The following is a 16323-nucleotide window of genomic DNA, read 5'->3' on the forward strand; positions in this document are numbered from 1 at the left end:
TGTGCCACAACACCCACCCCTAAATAGAATTAGCTGGAAGGCAAATAGCAACCTACATACAGCAACAAGGTCTGCATTTTGGGTTCCTATACATGCAGACTGTGTCACAGCTTGATAACTTATAGATGATGAAAGAACTGTACAGTTGAAGAAACTTTGGAATTTACTTTCCCATTTCCTAACATATTTCAACAAATATAAGATGTCATTAATTCTTTTTTGTTTTGTTTTGTTTTTTGTTTTTTGTTTTTTGACAGGCAGAGTGGACAGTGAGAGAGACAGAGAGAAAGGTCTTCCTTTTGCCGTTGGTTCACCCTCCAATGGCCGCCGCGGTAGCGCGCTGCGGCCGGCGCACCACACTGATCCGATGGCAGGAGCCAGGTGCTTCTCCTGGTCTCCCATGGGGTGCAGAGCCCAAACACTTGGGCCATCCTCCACTGCACTCCCTGGCCACAGCAGAGAGCTGGCCTGGAACAGGGGCAACCGGGACAGGATCGGTGCCCTGACCGGGACTAGAACCCGGTGTGCCGGCGCCGCAAGGCGGAGGATTAGCCTGTTGAGCCGCGGCGCCGGCAAGATGTCATTAATTCTGAGACACACTGTTGTACTGTGTATCACTAAAAGGAAATAAATACCAATAGGAAATGACCAGTCTTCAAGCATAAGCCACATCTCAATTTGAAAGACACTGAAATGTGACAATTGTACATCTTAGAACTGATAAACCACATTACTCTTTACTATAACACCTTTCTCTCTCTCTCGGATGAAAGCCTTACATCCTATTATTCTATAAAAGTCCTTCAGCTACCACGTAACAAGGCACACACAGCTGACAAGACACATAAATGATGAAAATGCCAGATTAGAGAAATAAACCAGGGGCCAGCGCTGTGGCTCAGCGGCTTCAGCTGCCTGTTAACGGCATCAGCATCTGATAGCGGAGCACGAGTGCCAGTCCCAGCTGCTGCACTTGTGATCCAGCTACCCGCTAATGCACCTGGGAAGACAGCCACAGACAGCCCAAGTCTGTGGGCCCCTACCACCCACGTGGGACACGCGGCAGACCTGGATGGAGTTCCAGGTTCCTGGCTTTGGCCTGGCCCAGGTCTGGCTGTTGAGGCCATTTGGAAAGTCAACCAGTGGCTAGAAGATCTCTCTCTCTCTCTCTCTCTCACACACACACACACACATACACACACACACATTCTATTCTTTTCTAAGTAAATACATACATACATAAATCGTTAAAAAAAAAACAAAGAAACTGGTCTGTGTAACTGCAAGGCTCTTTTTCAGTTATAGGCACTTTTTAAATGGGTGGGGAAATTATAACAGATATTACAATGCATAAAAATTAACTAGAGCTCAGTTACTTAGAAGTATTAGTAATTGTATGAGAGAGAGAGAGAGAGAGAGAGAGAGAGAGAGAGAGAGAGAGGGATTAACTGTCTTGTTGGATAAAAAGGTGACCTGGTTTTTCTTTGGAAAAATCAACTCTCCTAAGTACGTTGGGGCCAGGTCACCGTAACAGTAATCTGGCTTCTGTAACTCTGCCTGTGCAGTGTGAACTGGCCGTGCTCCGTGATTGCCAGCGGCACTATAACATCCACAGCTGTAGAGAAGACATTTAGTCACGGTTCCTTACGAAGGTTGACATTGTAGGAAAGGGCTGGGTAGGACGATGCCAGAGTTTCAGTCAAGAAAACTGATCCCTCCCTGAGCTGAAGAAGTGGTTCATGGAATAGCTGTCTACCTACACACCGTTTAGTCAAAACTCTTCACGTAGGAAGAGAGACATGCTGGATAAGCAAATGCCCAGCCAAAGCAGGAACTACAAATGCTTTATTACAAATGCTTTATTACAAATGCTTTATTACTGGCACCAGTATTGTGGCACTGTGGGTTCAGCCGCAACCTGCAATGCCAGCATACAATACTGTTGTATGGCCTCCATACTGTTCCACTTCCAATCCAGCTCCCTGCTAATGTGCCTGGGAAAGTCGCGGAAGATGGTCCAAGACCTTGGGCCCCTACCACCCATGTGTAAGACTTGGATGGAGTTCTCGGCCCTAACTTCAGCTTGGCCCAGTCCTGACTGCTGTGGCCACTTGGGGAAATAAACCAGCAGATGGAAAAATCTCTCCTCTCTCTTTCCTCTCTTTCTATCATTCTGCCTTTCAAATAAACAAATTTTTAACAAATATTATTTGCAAAAAGTTTTATCTGTGATGAAAAATCCATTGAAAATGATTTACCCACGGGAGAGAAAAAGGAGGAAAAACTCCGTAGTTAAAATCTTCATACATGATTAGCTAATATTTGCACAGATCGTCAAGATTCGTGTATCTAAATTACATTTCCCTTTAGAGAATGCAATGCAATTCCAAAGCATAGAGTTCAAAAGTAATGCGGGAACATGGCCAACTTATGCTTCTCTTTATCCCTGCGCATACAGAGAGCTCTCAGAATAAATCGTAGGCCACTTTGCTTCAGAGTGATACCGTATCTTCATCCTTAAAACCTACCTAAGACACAAAGGAAGAGAAATTCATTGCTCATTTTATTATTTTAAAAGATGGCGGCCAGTGCTGTGGCTCAATTGGCTAATTCTCTGCCTTGCAGCGCTGGCACACCGGGTTCTAGTCCTGGTCGGGACACTGGATTCTGTCCCGGTTGCCCCTCTTCCAGGCCAGCTCTCTGATGTGGTCCGGGAGTGCAGTGGAGGATGGCCCAAGTGCTTGGGCCCTGCACCCCATGGGAGACCAGGAGAAGCACCTGGCTCCTGCCTTCGGATCAGCGTGGTTTGCTGGCCGCAGCGGCCATTGGAGGGTGAACCAACGGCAAAGGAAGACCTTTCTCTCTGTCTCTCTCTCTCACTGTCCACTGTGCCTGTCAAAAAATAAAAAAAAAATTTTTAAAAAGATGGCACTTCTCTTAATTATTTCTTTTTTAAAAAATATTTTGTGTATTTGAAAGGCAGAGTTACAGAGAAATGGAGAGAGAAAGCTTTCATCCATGGGTTCCCTCCCAAAATGACTGCAATGGCCAGTGCTGGGCCAGACAGAAGCCAGGAGCCAGGAGTTTCTTCCTGGTCTCCCACAAGGGTGGAGGGGCCCAAGCACTTGGGCCATCTGCTGCTGCTTTCCCAGGTGCATGAGCAGGGAGTTGGTTCAGAAGTGGAGCAGCCAGGACTCAAATTGGGGTCCATATGGGATGCTGGTGCTGCAGGCTGTGGCTTTAACCTGCTATGCCACAGCACCACCTCTAAATACAACAAAATCTTTACCAAAAAACGGGGGGGAAGGTTATTACTAAAAGCTGAAGTTGAGATAAGCAGGAAAAAAAAAAAAAGAAACACAGCAAAACAAGCTCTCCTGAGCACAGCCCCAGTTCAACAAGCTGCCTGTGTGTACACGAGGGCCATCCAGCTGCCAGCATAACCAAACTCCAAATGTGTTCTCTTAGTGATTCTGCTTAAGTAAGTCCTCGAAGACCGAACCAGAACCAAAGGAATAAAAGAGGTTCCTGCTGCTTCTACACCAAGAGCAAATGAACATCAATAACTTACTTCCCAGCACCCCAGTATATGACAATACAGTCCTGAAACGCAGTGCTTGATGAACTCAGTAGCACTCTCAAGGCTGAAAGGGGGCCGCCTTACCACCTGAACTGCTGCCTGTGGACGTTGGAGGGGTTGAGGCTGTGAAATGAATCTGGGGACATCAGTTCCCCCTCCACGGAGCAGGCAAACACCCTGGCCATTCAGCTAGCAGCCTTGGGAAGCCCCTCCTGCTGCCCAATGCATCTCCCAGAAAGTGGCCAGAGAATCCTGTTCACTCACAACAAATAGCCAATGACAGAACCAAATTGAAAACAGACTGTGTTTAATTTGGTAAGGCGTGGGGTTGGCGCTGTGGCTCAGCAGGTGAAAGCCCCAGCCTGTAGCACCAGCATCCCCTACGGATACCAGTTCGAGTTCCGGCTGCTCCACTTCCGATCCAGCTCCCTCCAAAGAACCTAGGAAAGCAGTGGAAGATGGCCCAAATGCTTGGGCCCCTGCACCCATGTGGGAGACCTGGAAGAAGCCCCTGGCTCCAGAATTCTGTCTGCCCCAGCCCTGGCCATTGCCCTCATTTGGGGAGGGAACCAGCAGATAGAAGGTCTCTCTCTCTCTCTCTCTCTCTCTCCCCCTCCCTTTATCTGTAACTCTGTCTTTCAAACAAATATATTTTTTAAAAAGAAACAGTTAAGGCCAGCGCCGCAGCTCACTAGGCTAATCCTCCGCCTGCGGTGCCGGCACCCCAGGTTCTAGTCCTGGTTGGGGCGCCGGATTCTGTCCCGGTTGCTCCTCTTCCAGGCCAGCTCTCTGCTGTGGCCCGGGAGTGCAGTGGAGGATGGCCCTGGTCCTTGGGCCCTGCACCCGCATGGGAGACCAGGAGGAAGAGCCTGGCTCCTGGCTTTGGATCGGTGCAGCGCACCTGCCGTAGTGGCCATTTGGGAGGTGAACCAATGGAAGGAAGACCTTCTCTCTGTCTCTCTCTCTCACTGTCTAACTCTGCCTGTCAAAAAAATTTTAAAAAGGAAACAATTAAAGGACATACCATCTTCTTAAAAAATGTGCAACAAATTTTATTCTCTTGTGTCTTATGCTAGGTTTTAAAGATGATGATACTTGCATCCTGCTGGAACAGAGGGGCATAAAACTTACTCTAAGCGATCTCTGTATTCACAGGGATAAGCAGTAGCATAGAAGGTAGTTGGCCATGTTCTCCACATTACTTTTGAACTCTATGTTTTAGAATTACATTCTCTAAAGAGAAATGTAATGTAATTTATATATACAAATCTTAAAGAAGATCTGTGCCAAGAGTAACTAATCATGTATGAAAATTTTAACTGCAAAGCCTTTTCTTTTTTTTTCTCCTATGGATAAATCTTTTTCAGTGAATTTTCCATCACAGACAAAACTTTTTGGAAATAATATTTTTTAAAGGTTTATTTGAAAGGCAAAATGAGAGAGAGAGCGTTTTCTATCCACTGGTTTATTGCCCCAAATGACCAAAACAACCAGCACTGGGCCAGGCTGAAGCTAGAAGCCAAGAACCCCATCCAGGTCTCTCCCATAAGTGACACAAGCCCAGGACTTGGGCCGTCTTCCACTGCCTTCCCAGGTGCACTGGCAGGGAGCTGGATCAGAAGCAGAGCAGCCGGGATTTGAACCAGCTCACCATGTGGCGTGCTGACACTGCAAGCAGCGGTTTAACTCACTGCACTACAACGCTGACCCCTGCAAATAATATTCTACATCTTCAAAGCTCTTCCTAAAATCATGGTGGAGGCTCCTAATCATGGCTTCCAAAATGCATCTGAGGTTGACCCTGGCTCCATCCCTGGCTAATAGGATTCACTTGCATTGCAGATTTTCAGAGTAAGAAGCACTTTAAATGAAAAAATGGAATTGAAAGATGAGTTCATTTTGTTGCAAAAAATGTTGAAATTCATGCAATTTTTTTCATACTACATTTTCCATGAACTTTTTAAAAGATCTCTCATACACAGTCTAGATGATAAGACATCATCAACAGCAACAAAAATAATCGTGAGGTCCACATTCTGGTGCAGTGGGTCAAGCTCTGCTTGGGACACTGGCATCCCCTATCAGAGAGCCAGTTCGAGTCCCAGCTGCTCCACTTCCTCTCCAGCTCCTACCTAATGCACCTGGGAGGCAGCAGTGATGGCCCAAGTACTTGGGCTCCTGCCACCCACATGAGAGACCCGGATGGAGTTCCCAGGTCTTGGCTTTGGATTGGCCCAGTTCTAGCCATTGTAGACATTTGAGGAGTGAACCATGGGATGGACGATCTCTCCATCTCTCGTCTATCTCTGTAGCGGCCTTTCAAATAAATTCATAAATACAATCTTATCCTTGTATAAGTATGAATAGACAGAAGATACTCATTTAAATACTATCTCAAATGTGTAAAATCTTTTTATAAAAATAAATACATATTTAAAAAAAACTAGTAATGATGTTCTAAAGGCTACTCTGCATGTGTGTATCCTAAAGGGTACAGAGAATAAAGTGTGTCCCCAACCAAGGTTGCATGCAGACGTCCCAAGAACCACAGAACCAAGCTTTGGGCTTCTACGCATGCAGCAGAGAGCAAACCAGGGGCAGAGGGCCTGTGGCCTCCCCTGCGGTTGCCACAAGCTTGAAATGAGATTTCTTGACAAGGAACTTCGCCTTCATCGTTCTGCTTCTGTCTTGGGAGCAACAGGTGGGACCGTCTGATGCCTTTAAGATTTCTTCCAGTTCCTCTGGTCAACACCTGTGTGAATCCTCAACACAGCACACGGGGGCGCCATGACCGGGGCAGGGCACCCACAGGAGAGCACCAACTCCGCTCCCTGTGGTGCTGCCAAGACAAGCCAGCTCTGGAGAAAGCTGGATGCTAAGTGGCCTGGCTGTGTGCCTCGGCTCAAGCACACCATCAGAGATGATGAAAGCACTTAGAAAGAAACTGTTTTCTGAACACAGTCAAAAAGTGAACAGGGAGCGTGTGCACTTGCACAACCTCAGAGCCCCGGGTCCCCGGCCTGCCATCCGGCTGGCAGAAGTCGCTGAGCAACTCCATCGTACGCCGCGCCCTAGGGCATAATCATAAAACAGTGGCCACCTAGCAGTCAAAAGTAGAAAACAGGCTTAAATTCTGACTCCACTACTCCATTGCTGTGCAACCTCAGGCAAGAAGCATGACCCCTCTGTGCTTCACATTTCTTTTCCGTAGGTCATGGAAAATAATAAACGCTAAACATTAATATTTATGAAAGGCTGTTGGGTGGGAATAGCCAAGCTAAGACACACACAGCAGTCAGCACAGAGCCTGACATAAAGTAAACGTTAGGATGCATAGATGATGGATAGATTACATTATGATGATTTGATGGATGGATGGATGGAGAGAGAGGAGATTAGAAGGCTAGATAAGATTGATCGGATGGGTGGATAAAGAGCAGTGAGGTTAGATGGATGGATAATAAGATTGAAAACATAGATATAGATAGAGGGATCGTGGATAGATACGTAGATAAGATGGATGGAAATGGAGATAAGATAGGTAGACAGACAGACAGACAGACAGACACAGAGACTCTCTGAAAAGGCCATCAAAAAGCTCCAGACAGTGTGCAGGCAGTGAACAGCACCTGCTGGTCTTTCCTCTTCTGAACTAACAGCGTGGCAAGGATTCCGAGCAGGGCTCAGCTGTTACTAATAGGATCCTATAGGAACCAGGAGGAAATGAGATTATCTGGAAAGTAGGAAAGAGTTCATCGGGTTTCGGACAGACTTTTTTTTTTTTTTTTTGGACAGGCAGAGTGGATAGTGAGAGAGAGAGAGACAGAGAGAAAGGTCTTCCTTTACTGTTGGTTCACCTCCAATGGTGCACCGCACTGATCCGAATGCAGGAGCCAGGTGCTTCTCCTGGTCTCCCATTCGGGTGCAGGGCCCAAGGACCTGGGCCATCCTCCACTGCACTCCCTGGCCACAGCAGAGAGCTGGCCTGGAAGAGGGGCAACTGGGACAGAATCCGGCACCCCTACCGGGACTAGAACCCGGTGTGCCGGCGCCGCTAGGCGGAGGATTAGCCTAGTGAGCCACGGCGCCGGCTTCGGACAGACTCTTTACAGGAGATAGAAGCGCACTCACGGACACACACTTCCTATGATCACACAGAATCAAAGAAAGGGGCTGCGTTTCAGACTCTCAAGTTCAACTCCCACCCTAGACAGATCCAAGTCTGAGGACCAGAGAGGCTAAGCAGCAAAAATGATGGTGCCTACACACAGGAGCCTGGTGAACCTCCCCACTTGCCCAGGTATCCGTCGCCTTGCTGGGGAATAGGGGGCGACTCTCATACACAGTGTGTCTCAACCTTTGCCCAGGTTCCCAAAACATACAGAAGCAACCTCAACCCCCAAGCCTCTCTTCCCAGAGCCCGCCCATCACCAGCATCAGGGAGGACCCCAGGCAACCCGCAGCCCTCTCCCAGGTCCCCTTCCCAGTTTCTCCTCTTCCTCCTCTGCTCCTTCCTCGCCCCCCACTCTCAAAGCCTGCTTCTAGAAGCTCCTCACCGGAAAGACCAGGCACTCCCTAGGGCAGTGGCTACCAGCTGCCAACCAGCAAACCCTCACCTCCCCGCAAATGCCAAGCCTTGGAACAGGAAGCGCAAACTCCCCTCAAGGTCCCTCCAAGTCCCCTGAGTGGGTTCCCTCAGAACGGATGCCTTCCGCCCTGCCATAACCCAGACTGGTCGTTCGTTCACTTAGGAAGTGTGCGGGCGCGTGGACCACCCGAGAACCTCCGGGGAATCTTAACACAGGAGACAGAAGGGAGAAGGGAGGATGGCCGGAGGTGGCAGGCTTGGGTGGAAGGAAGGCGCACTCCGATCGCACTGGGAATTTTGGGTCCTGCAGGCAGCGACTCCCGGGGGAGGAGACAGAACAGCCTGCCCAGGGGACAGCGCCGCCTTAAGTTCACGCTCTGGTTTTGATGCCCGGTGCTTCACACGTAGGAGGCAGGCGGAGGCTACCCCGAAGTGGCAGCTGCAAGGAGAAAGTCTCTCCTCCTCCGGCTCCCTGGGCCCCTCTCTCGCCTGCTGCTTTGCGCTCGGCGCCCGGCGGGCACACCCCAAGCTCGCGGAACCGGGCGGAGAGCTAACCCTTTTGTGCCCTGGGCATCACGCCCCTAGCAGGGACCGGATCCCGGGGAACCTGGCGCTGCTGTGGGCGCCTCTCGCCCCTCTGCTCCGACGGTGCAGCGCTCAGGTGGTCCGGCCAAGTGTCCCTTCCCCACGCGCGCGCCCACCTGCAGAACCAAAAGGGAGACTTTGCTTTTCCGCCCTTCCCCACCCCGCCCTCCTCCCTACCTGAATTCCGGGACCAGGTTAGGCTGCAACCCGTAGAAGGCAGCGGAGAGGGTGACCAGCCACCCGGGCTTGTAACTCCCGTTCTCGCACTCCAGGTACGGCGGGGACCACCTGACGTGGCTCTTGTCCGCGCCGGGGCCATCCCTGCGCCGCCAGCTGTGGCCCAGGCCCCGGGGTCCCGAGTGCGCGCCGCGGCGGTGGAAGTGGGGCCTCCACTTGCGCCGGAGACCGTGGAACCACTCGGTCTCCAGGGTGGCGTTGGCCAGATGGTGCGCAGAGGAGGACAAGTCCTGCAGCAGGATGCGACTCTCCTCGCGCGTGGCCTGCAGGAAGAGCTGCGGGGCGGGCGCGGACAGTGCCTCGGGGCTGACGGTGAGGGCCGCGCGCGAGATGCTGGGCTCGCCCTCCACCAGGCTCCGCACCAGCGCCTGGTACCACTCCAGGTCATCCTGCAACTGCTGCTCCCGCGACCGGTTGCTCTGCAGCATGGTGTTCAGGAAGTTGGTGGCGTGGGTCAGCGTGTCCAGCGCCCCGTGCAAAGAGGACGGCGGGCCGGCCAGGGCGGGCGCCTTCCCGGGCAGGCCGGCCAGCTCGTAGCGGCCGGAGCAGTTGGCTCGCAGCAGCTGGCGGGAGTCCCCGGTGTACAGGTAGGAGGCCACGTCCAGGGGCAGCTCCTCGGCCAGCCTCTGCGCCAGCGCGGCGCCGGCGGCCGCGCGGCTCCAGGGACCCGAGGGCGCCGAGGCGGCGGAGCGAGCCGGCCGCTGCGCGGGCTGCTGGCCCCTCGGAGTCCGTTCTCGCCGCGGCTCCGGCCGTCCCAGGGCTTCGCGGCTGGCGCCGGCCGTGCCCCACGCCAAGTGGGCGAGCAGGAGGCAGAGGAAGAAGGGGCGAGCCATGGCTCCCATCCGGCTGGCGGGGAGCGCAGCGGGGTCACGGGAAGCGTCACTTTGTGGATTGGAGTCGCCGAGGGAGCCACTTCCCCGGATGGCACCCGGTCCACGGGGGACTTGGAAATCCGGGCGCGCGGCCGCCGGCCCCTCCGGCTGCGCCGCGGTCCCCGGCAGCCACGCACCTGTGGCGGGGTCGGCTCGGGACTGCGCACCTCGCGCCGCGGGTCGGCCGCTCACATCCCCGCGCGCCGGGCCCGCCCCGCGCCCTCGCCCGGCCGCGCTCAGTGCGGCGCGCCCGGGAGCTGCTGCCGCCGCCGCCGCTGCACCTGCCGCCGCCGCTGCCCGCGCGGCCGCCCCGGGCGCCGCTCCATCGCCTCCCCGAGCGCTGCGCCCCGAGACCGAGGGCCCGAGACCGTCCCGGGGGCTCGGGTGGCGCCGCGAGCGGGAGCGCGGGGCTGCGATCCGGCGCCTTCGGGCTCGGCCGCCTCGGCGCTCCTGCCTGTCGCCTCGCTCGGGAGCCGAGCGCCCAACAGCGGCAGCCGGGCCGCCGCCAAGCCTTAGTGGGGCGGCCGCGGGCCGCCGCGCTCCCTGTTTGGTCGGCTCTGCTGTCACTCAGCCGGCGGCCGGGGGCGGGCGGAGCGGGCGCTGTCCGGTGCTGAAACCCGGCGCGGGCGCGGGCGGCGCGGGGTCCGCTCCCCACGCGCGTCTGCCCAGCCGCGAGGCTGACCCCTGCGCGTGGCCGGGAGGTCCGAGCTGAGCACCCTCGGGTAGCCCGGGCGTCGGGGCTCAGGCAGCTCTGCCTTTTGGAAAAGAGGGAGCAGGGAGCGGCTCTCCTTCTCCTGGAAACCCGCAGGGAGGGAGACGCGTCCTCCTGGGAGGCGCTCATGTTTAAGCAAATTAGCAAATCTTATTCCTCGTTGCTGTCGGTTACAGAAGTGACGAGAACCTGGCCGAGGCCGAGCTGGGCTCGGAGCGAGTAGTGGAGACATCTGCTGGCTGGGCTCTAAGAGTGGGCACGCCATGTGCAAGGAGCCAGGGTGCAAAGGTTTGCAGGTAGAGGTGAGCGAGGGGAGAGCCACACAGGCCTGGGAGAGATGGGAGTGGGGTCTGCGTTGGGGAGGGAGTCCCTCACACCGGATCCACACAGTGCATCAAGACTTCTGGTTGAAGGAGAGGCCGGGACATCCCATCCAAGGGAAGCCCGTAAGCTGTTAAGGATGCCAAGTCCCTCAGATGACCGGGAAATCCCTCAAGGCCTGTCAAGTTGACGCTCACTAAAGAATCTGAGTCTGTGACCCTCAGAGGACGGAAGGGCACCACAGCACCCGTTCCATATGCACCTCCACCTTCCAGAAACCCCCTCAGAAAGACACACATAGGGAATCCCAAATCCACTCAGTTCCTAGCCAACAACATCACTTGCGACATTCCAAGGTAGACGGTGCCACTGCCATGGGCTGTGTGGCTTCATTCACTTGATTCTCCGTGTTGAGAAAATACCTAGGCATTAACTCCTCCCACCCAGAGCCAAACATCTTTGTCTGCATTGGTTACCTTGCCAGCACATAGTAGGTTCTCACTAAACATTTGCTAAGTTCATGGATGGACCAGGAGGTGGAGACGATGAGGCTAATGATTTAAAAACCTATCTCATCACCCAGGAGAGGTTCTCTGGATGTGCCAGGGAAGAGGGCTCTTGGCATTAGTCACGGGAACCTGACTTCTGGATGGCAGTGCACGGTCTCCAAGTGAGTTTTTACAGCTATGCAAAGAATAGTTATTAGATTGGCATTTACCTACAAGTAGATTTTGTGTTCACAGCCGAGATTTTGTTTAAATTTTGCTTTGCAATGTATGTCCCTGTGGTAAGTAAAGGCCATCCTGATTTAATGCTCTACAGTAGCCCATGTAGCAATAATAACAGAAGGAATTTCTGTTTGTTTAATTTATCAAAGTACACACTATGATTTTTCCATTTATTTAACCATTGAAAGAACGGAGAATAATTGCCTAGTAATGATTGTTTTTAGAAAATCAACAGGACTTCATAATAATTCTTCAAAATTTCACAGGTGGGGGCCTGTGTTGTGGCTCAGCAGGTTAAGCCACTGCCTACAACAGTGGCATCCCATATGAGCACCGGTTCAGGTCCCGGCTGCTCCACTTCTGATCCAGCTTCCTACTAGTACACTTAGGAGGGCAAAAGATGGCCCAAGTGCTTAGGCCCCCGCACCCATGTGGGAGATGGCACAGACGGAGTTCCTGGCTCCTGGTTGGCCTTGTCTGGCCCTGGCAGCTGAGGCCATCTGGGAAATCAGCCAGGGGATGAAATATCTTTTTCTCTCTGTCTCTCCATCTCTCTGTTGCTCTGGCTTTCAAATAAATAAATCTTTTTTAAAGGAAGATGTACTCATAATGTGATTAGCAGGTCCTTCTGTAAATCGATGACTCAGCATTATCAGAAGACCTCAGTTCTGGTCCTTGAATTGTTTTAAAGCAAGATCCATGCCCACTGGCAAGACAGATAAAGATTCTGTGTCTTAGGACACAAACCGGATCTGGGCCTCAGGCTTTGCCATCTATCTTCTACCACCTGCCAGGCATTCTGCTCAATTAGGGCAAAACATCTTCTGCCTACAAGACTCTTACACTCCAGTGGGGAGAGAGAGGGATAAGAAGACAAACAAGCAAACTTGATAGCTAGGTGTGGCAATGAGTACAGTGAAGAGATAAAACAGTGTGAAATGATGAACAGTGCAGTGTGAGGGGGAGGGAAGGGTGGGATCCTTCCCTACAGAGATAAAGGAAAGACTGTATGACCTGGAGCCCTCATCCAGGGGTGCCCTCATCCCCTGGTGCACAGCTAACAAGAGAGAGGCAGACTCAGAGACTCCAGGACCCGACATTTCCTTCAGCCTGCACTGCCAAACTGCTGCGACCTAACTGGGTCTGCAGTGGCCCTGCCCAGTGTCACAGGAGTCACAAGTGAGATCCGTGTGAATGACTGTAAGTGCTCCAACTACATGTGGAAAAAGAGAAAAGAGAAAAAAAGAAATTAATTTTATTGCTAAACTTTATTGATAACATATCCAAATTATTATTTCAATGAGTAAACAATATAAGATTGCTCTATTTTATATTTTATATTGCCTTCAAGATCTGATTATATTTTTAAATCTGCAATGATAAAGAGTACAAACTGCAGGACTGGGAGCCTCTGATGTAGAGAGGAAAGGCTGAGAGGAGGTGACGATGGAGCCGAACCCTAAGGGTAATTAAGCAGACAGTAGACAGGAGTGAACCAACTAAAGGTGAGAAACTCACTTTAGGTAGAGGGAGTGGAGTTTAAACGCACAGAGATTACAAATACTCCTATCCTTAGCAGGAAAGAGGAGTGAGGGAATTTGGTAACTGAGACCAAACCCCCAACAGTGCCTTGAATGCAAATACTAGATAGCAGGAAGGCTCAGTCTCCTAGCCACCCTCCCTTCTTAACTCCCTGAACTGAGTGGCACAGCCAGCCCTACAAGATTCCAATCTGTGGACTCATGAGGGCAATGTCTTCTCCCACAGAGGACACTTTAGTGGCCACTACTGCCTCGAGGGTTTCTCCTGAGAGTAATTTCAGGCCTGGGCAAGGGAATTCCAGGTCCAGGGAAGAAAGCTGATGCTCCAGAGCTGGACTGCTGGGTCTAGCTCACCCACGTCCTAAGGCACACATTGCCTTGTTGCAAACAACCAGTGGAATTCCAGGACCACCACAACTACACAGGGAAGAACCTTACAAGCCTTGGTGCCTGGTCCTACTCAAGAGGTTTGCAACTCATGACCAGATCCCCCTTCCTTGTAGCCTCCTTAATAACCTCAAAGGACCCTCATCCACCATGGGGGTAGTTCTTGAGACAGAAGTCTGCTACCTGCTCATCTGTCGACAGATTAAACTGTTCTCTTTGCTTTACCATGAAGCCAATCCTTGATTCAGCGCTGGGGACAGGTACTAAGTCTTCTACAACATAACTACAGGTTGAAGTTCACATGGAACATGAACACTACAAACAATTGAGACAAAAAAAAAAATATTTTGTAAGAAAATCAATCAAGACCGAAGGTGGGCCTTGGGGGAATATACCCCTGCTTCCAATCTTATGGACATAGCTTGTTAGATGTAGGTAAATACCCCCGTGCATGCATGATGATTAGAAGTCAGTCATATCAATGCACGTCTATGCTGCATAGGAACCTGGCTGCAAAAGAACCATGGAAACCAGACCCGAGGCCCTGTGTGGAAAAGACAAGACCTTTTCATCACAACCCGAAAAGTCAATCTCATGGCTGGAGAGCAGTCAAGTTTGTGCTGATGAAACAGCAATATGTAACGGGGTTCTGAGTTATCAGTTGTCACCGATGACTGATTGATCCCTGCTATAAAATGAAAGATGTGATGTGAGCATTTCTTTACATAAAAGAAATCGAAGGAGGTCAAAAACTGCTGAGACTGGATTTTACGTGAGCAAATATAGATAGAATCATTTTTTAAAAAATCAAATTCTGCTTTATAGCATTGAAATAAGTGGGATATGGTGATAGGACACAAGGTTGGCTACGGGGAGACCTAACTCGATTGGTGCTGATGTTGCCCAACCAGGTAGCTACTGATGACCTTCTCAACCCCTCTCAGCCCTTTCGCACTGACTGTGAACCAAGAGTGAAGGAGAGGACACATAACTCACAGCTGGGACAACTGCGGCTGAGTGACGGATCACGGTCTGGGTCTATTTTCCAAGAACTCATTGCTCTCCTAGATTTGTAAGGTGGATGTTATTTTTAGATTAAAGAATGCTGGATGGGTCTCAGAAAACAAAGCGGCACAACGCCAGTCCAATTCCTGATAAAGCAAACCAAACTGCAAAGGGAGACAGCGTAGTCTTTCGATAGATCTCAGAACCAGAAGCCCTGTTCCTATTCCTGCTCTTGCTGAGTCTCTGGATTCGTCTAATCACACGTTTTCCCTGAGCCTATTTGCAAAAAAAGATTATAGTCTTTGTTATCCAAGAACAGAGGTTCTGAAATTTTAGGATACAGAAGTACTGCTAGAAAATTCTGATCTCTCTGAATCTGGGTGGGATTTGAGAATCTGCATTTTAATTAGCACCTGCTGAGAAATACAGCCTTGAGCCATGGAAAATAACTCTCAGGGATCAGGGGGAAAGATCCCAAAGCTTTGCTGTGAACTGTGAAACCTAACCTGTAAAATAAGTAAATAAAGTCATGCCTCCAAAGAGTATTATTATTATTCTTGCACCCACAGAGCACTTACAGAGGCCAGGCAGTGTTCTGGGGCTTCACACACTTTAGCACATCCAATCTTCATTAAGACATTCATTTTGTATTAGCCAATTGTCTAGTACTATAACGAAGTGCCTGAGACAGGGTGCCTTATAAAGGAAAGAGATGTATTCAACTCCTAGGTTTGGAGGCAAACATTCCGACCACCACGGCACTGGCTCTCATGAGGCACCTCAACCCCTACCCACGCCCAGCTGTGTCCCATCAGAGCATCATGGCAGGAGCATGTGTGACAGGTGGGCAATGCAAGTCCAGACAGGAAGTTAGAGAGCAGTGGGTGGGGCCAGCCTTGCTCTTCTATAAGAGAACCAACAGGGGTCCCCTGAGAGCTACTCAGTCCCTTTCAAAGGCGACATCCCTAATGCCCTCCGCTAAGTTCCACCTCTTAAAGGCTGCACTGTCTCTGTTTGTTTTGTTTTGTTTTCCCACTGTCTCTTAACATCACCACCCTGGAGACCAAGCTTCCAACACACCAACTACACACAGACCATAGCAGGTGGCAGTACTGTTGCCATTTGTAGACAGGAAACACACAAGCGGAAACACGGGTTGCTCTAAGTCATACAGCCAGCTGGCTCTGTCCTGCTCTTAATCCCTACACAGGAGGTTCTCAAATGTTGATATGCTTTGGAGTCACCTGGAGAGCTTGCCCACTCCCTAAATTGCCAATTCAGCAGATCTGAACTAGGACCTGAGAATCTGTATTCTTAGCAATTTCTGATCACATTGACACTGCTGAGCCGGCCCAAAGATCACAGTTTTCATTTTACTTGAAAAGCAGACACACAGAGAGAAATGGAGACAGAGAGAGAGATTTCTTTAGCTGGTTCACTCCGCAGACATCTGCAATAGCCAGGAACTCAGAATTTATTCAAGTCTCATGTGAGTGGCAGTGGCCCAAGTACGTGAGCCATCACCTGCCGACTCCCAGGGTGTGCATTAGCCAGAAGCTGGGTTAGAAGTGGAGGAGCTGCTGCACCAGACATCTGCCCCCAGGATCAGCCTTAGGAACCACGGCCTTGCAGCCCGGTATTCACCATGACAATCGGCTGCCTCTCTTATGGCTCTGCTTTTCCATGGTGTTACACAGAGAAAGCAGAAAATCGATGGGAACGGGTGAAAAGATGGCTGGAATCTTCTAATACGCCTCTCCGGTTTGT

General features: G+C 51.1%; 1 protein-coding gene across 1 annotated transcript in view; it reads right to left on the minus strand.

Moving 5' to 3' along the window:
* Window positions 1–9973, minus strand: part of GPR158 (G protein-coupled receptor 158) — a 344765-nt gene extending 334792 nt beyond the window's left edge. Inside the window, exon 1 of the mRNA XM_062211168.1 lies at window positions 8931–9973. Coding sequence (XP_062067152.1) covers window positions 8931–9832 — 902 coding nt within the window. The 5' untranslated portion in view covers window positions 9833–9973. The remainder of the gene's footprint in view (window positions 1–8930) is intronic.
* Window positions 9974–16323: the final 6350 nt, after the last annotated feature.

The sequence above is a fragment of the Lepus europaeus genome, chromosome 14 (assembly GCF_033115175.1).
Source record: "Lepus europaeus isolate LE1 chromosome 14, mLepTim1.pri, whole genome shotgun sequence".
NCBI lineage: Eukaryota > Metazoa > Chordata > Mammalia > Lagomorpha > Leporidae > Lepus > Lepus europaeus.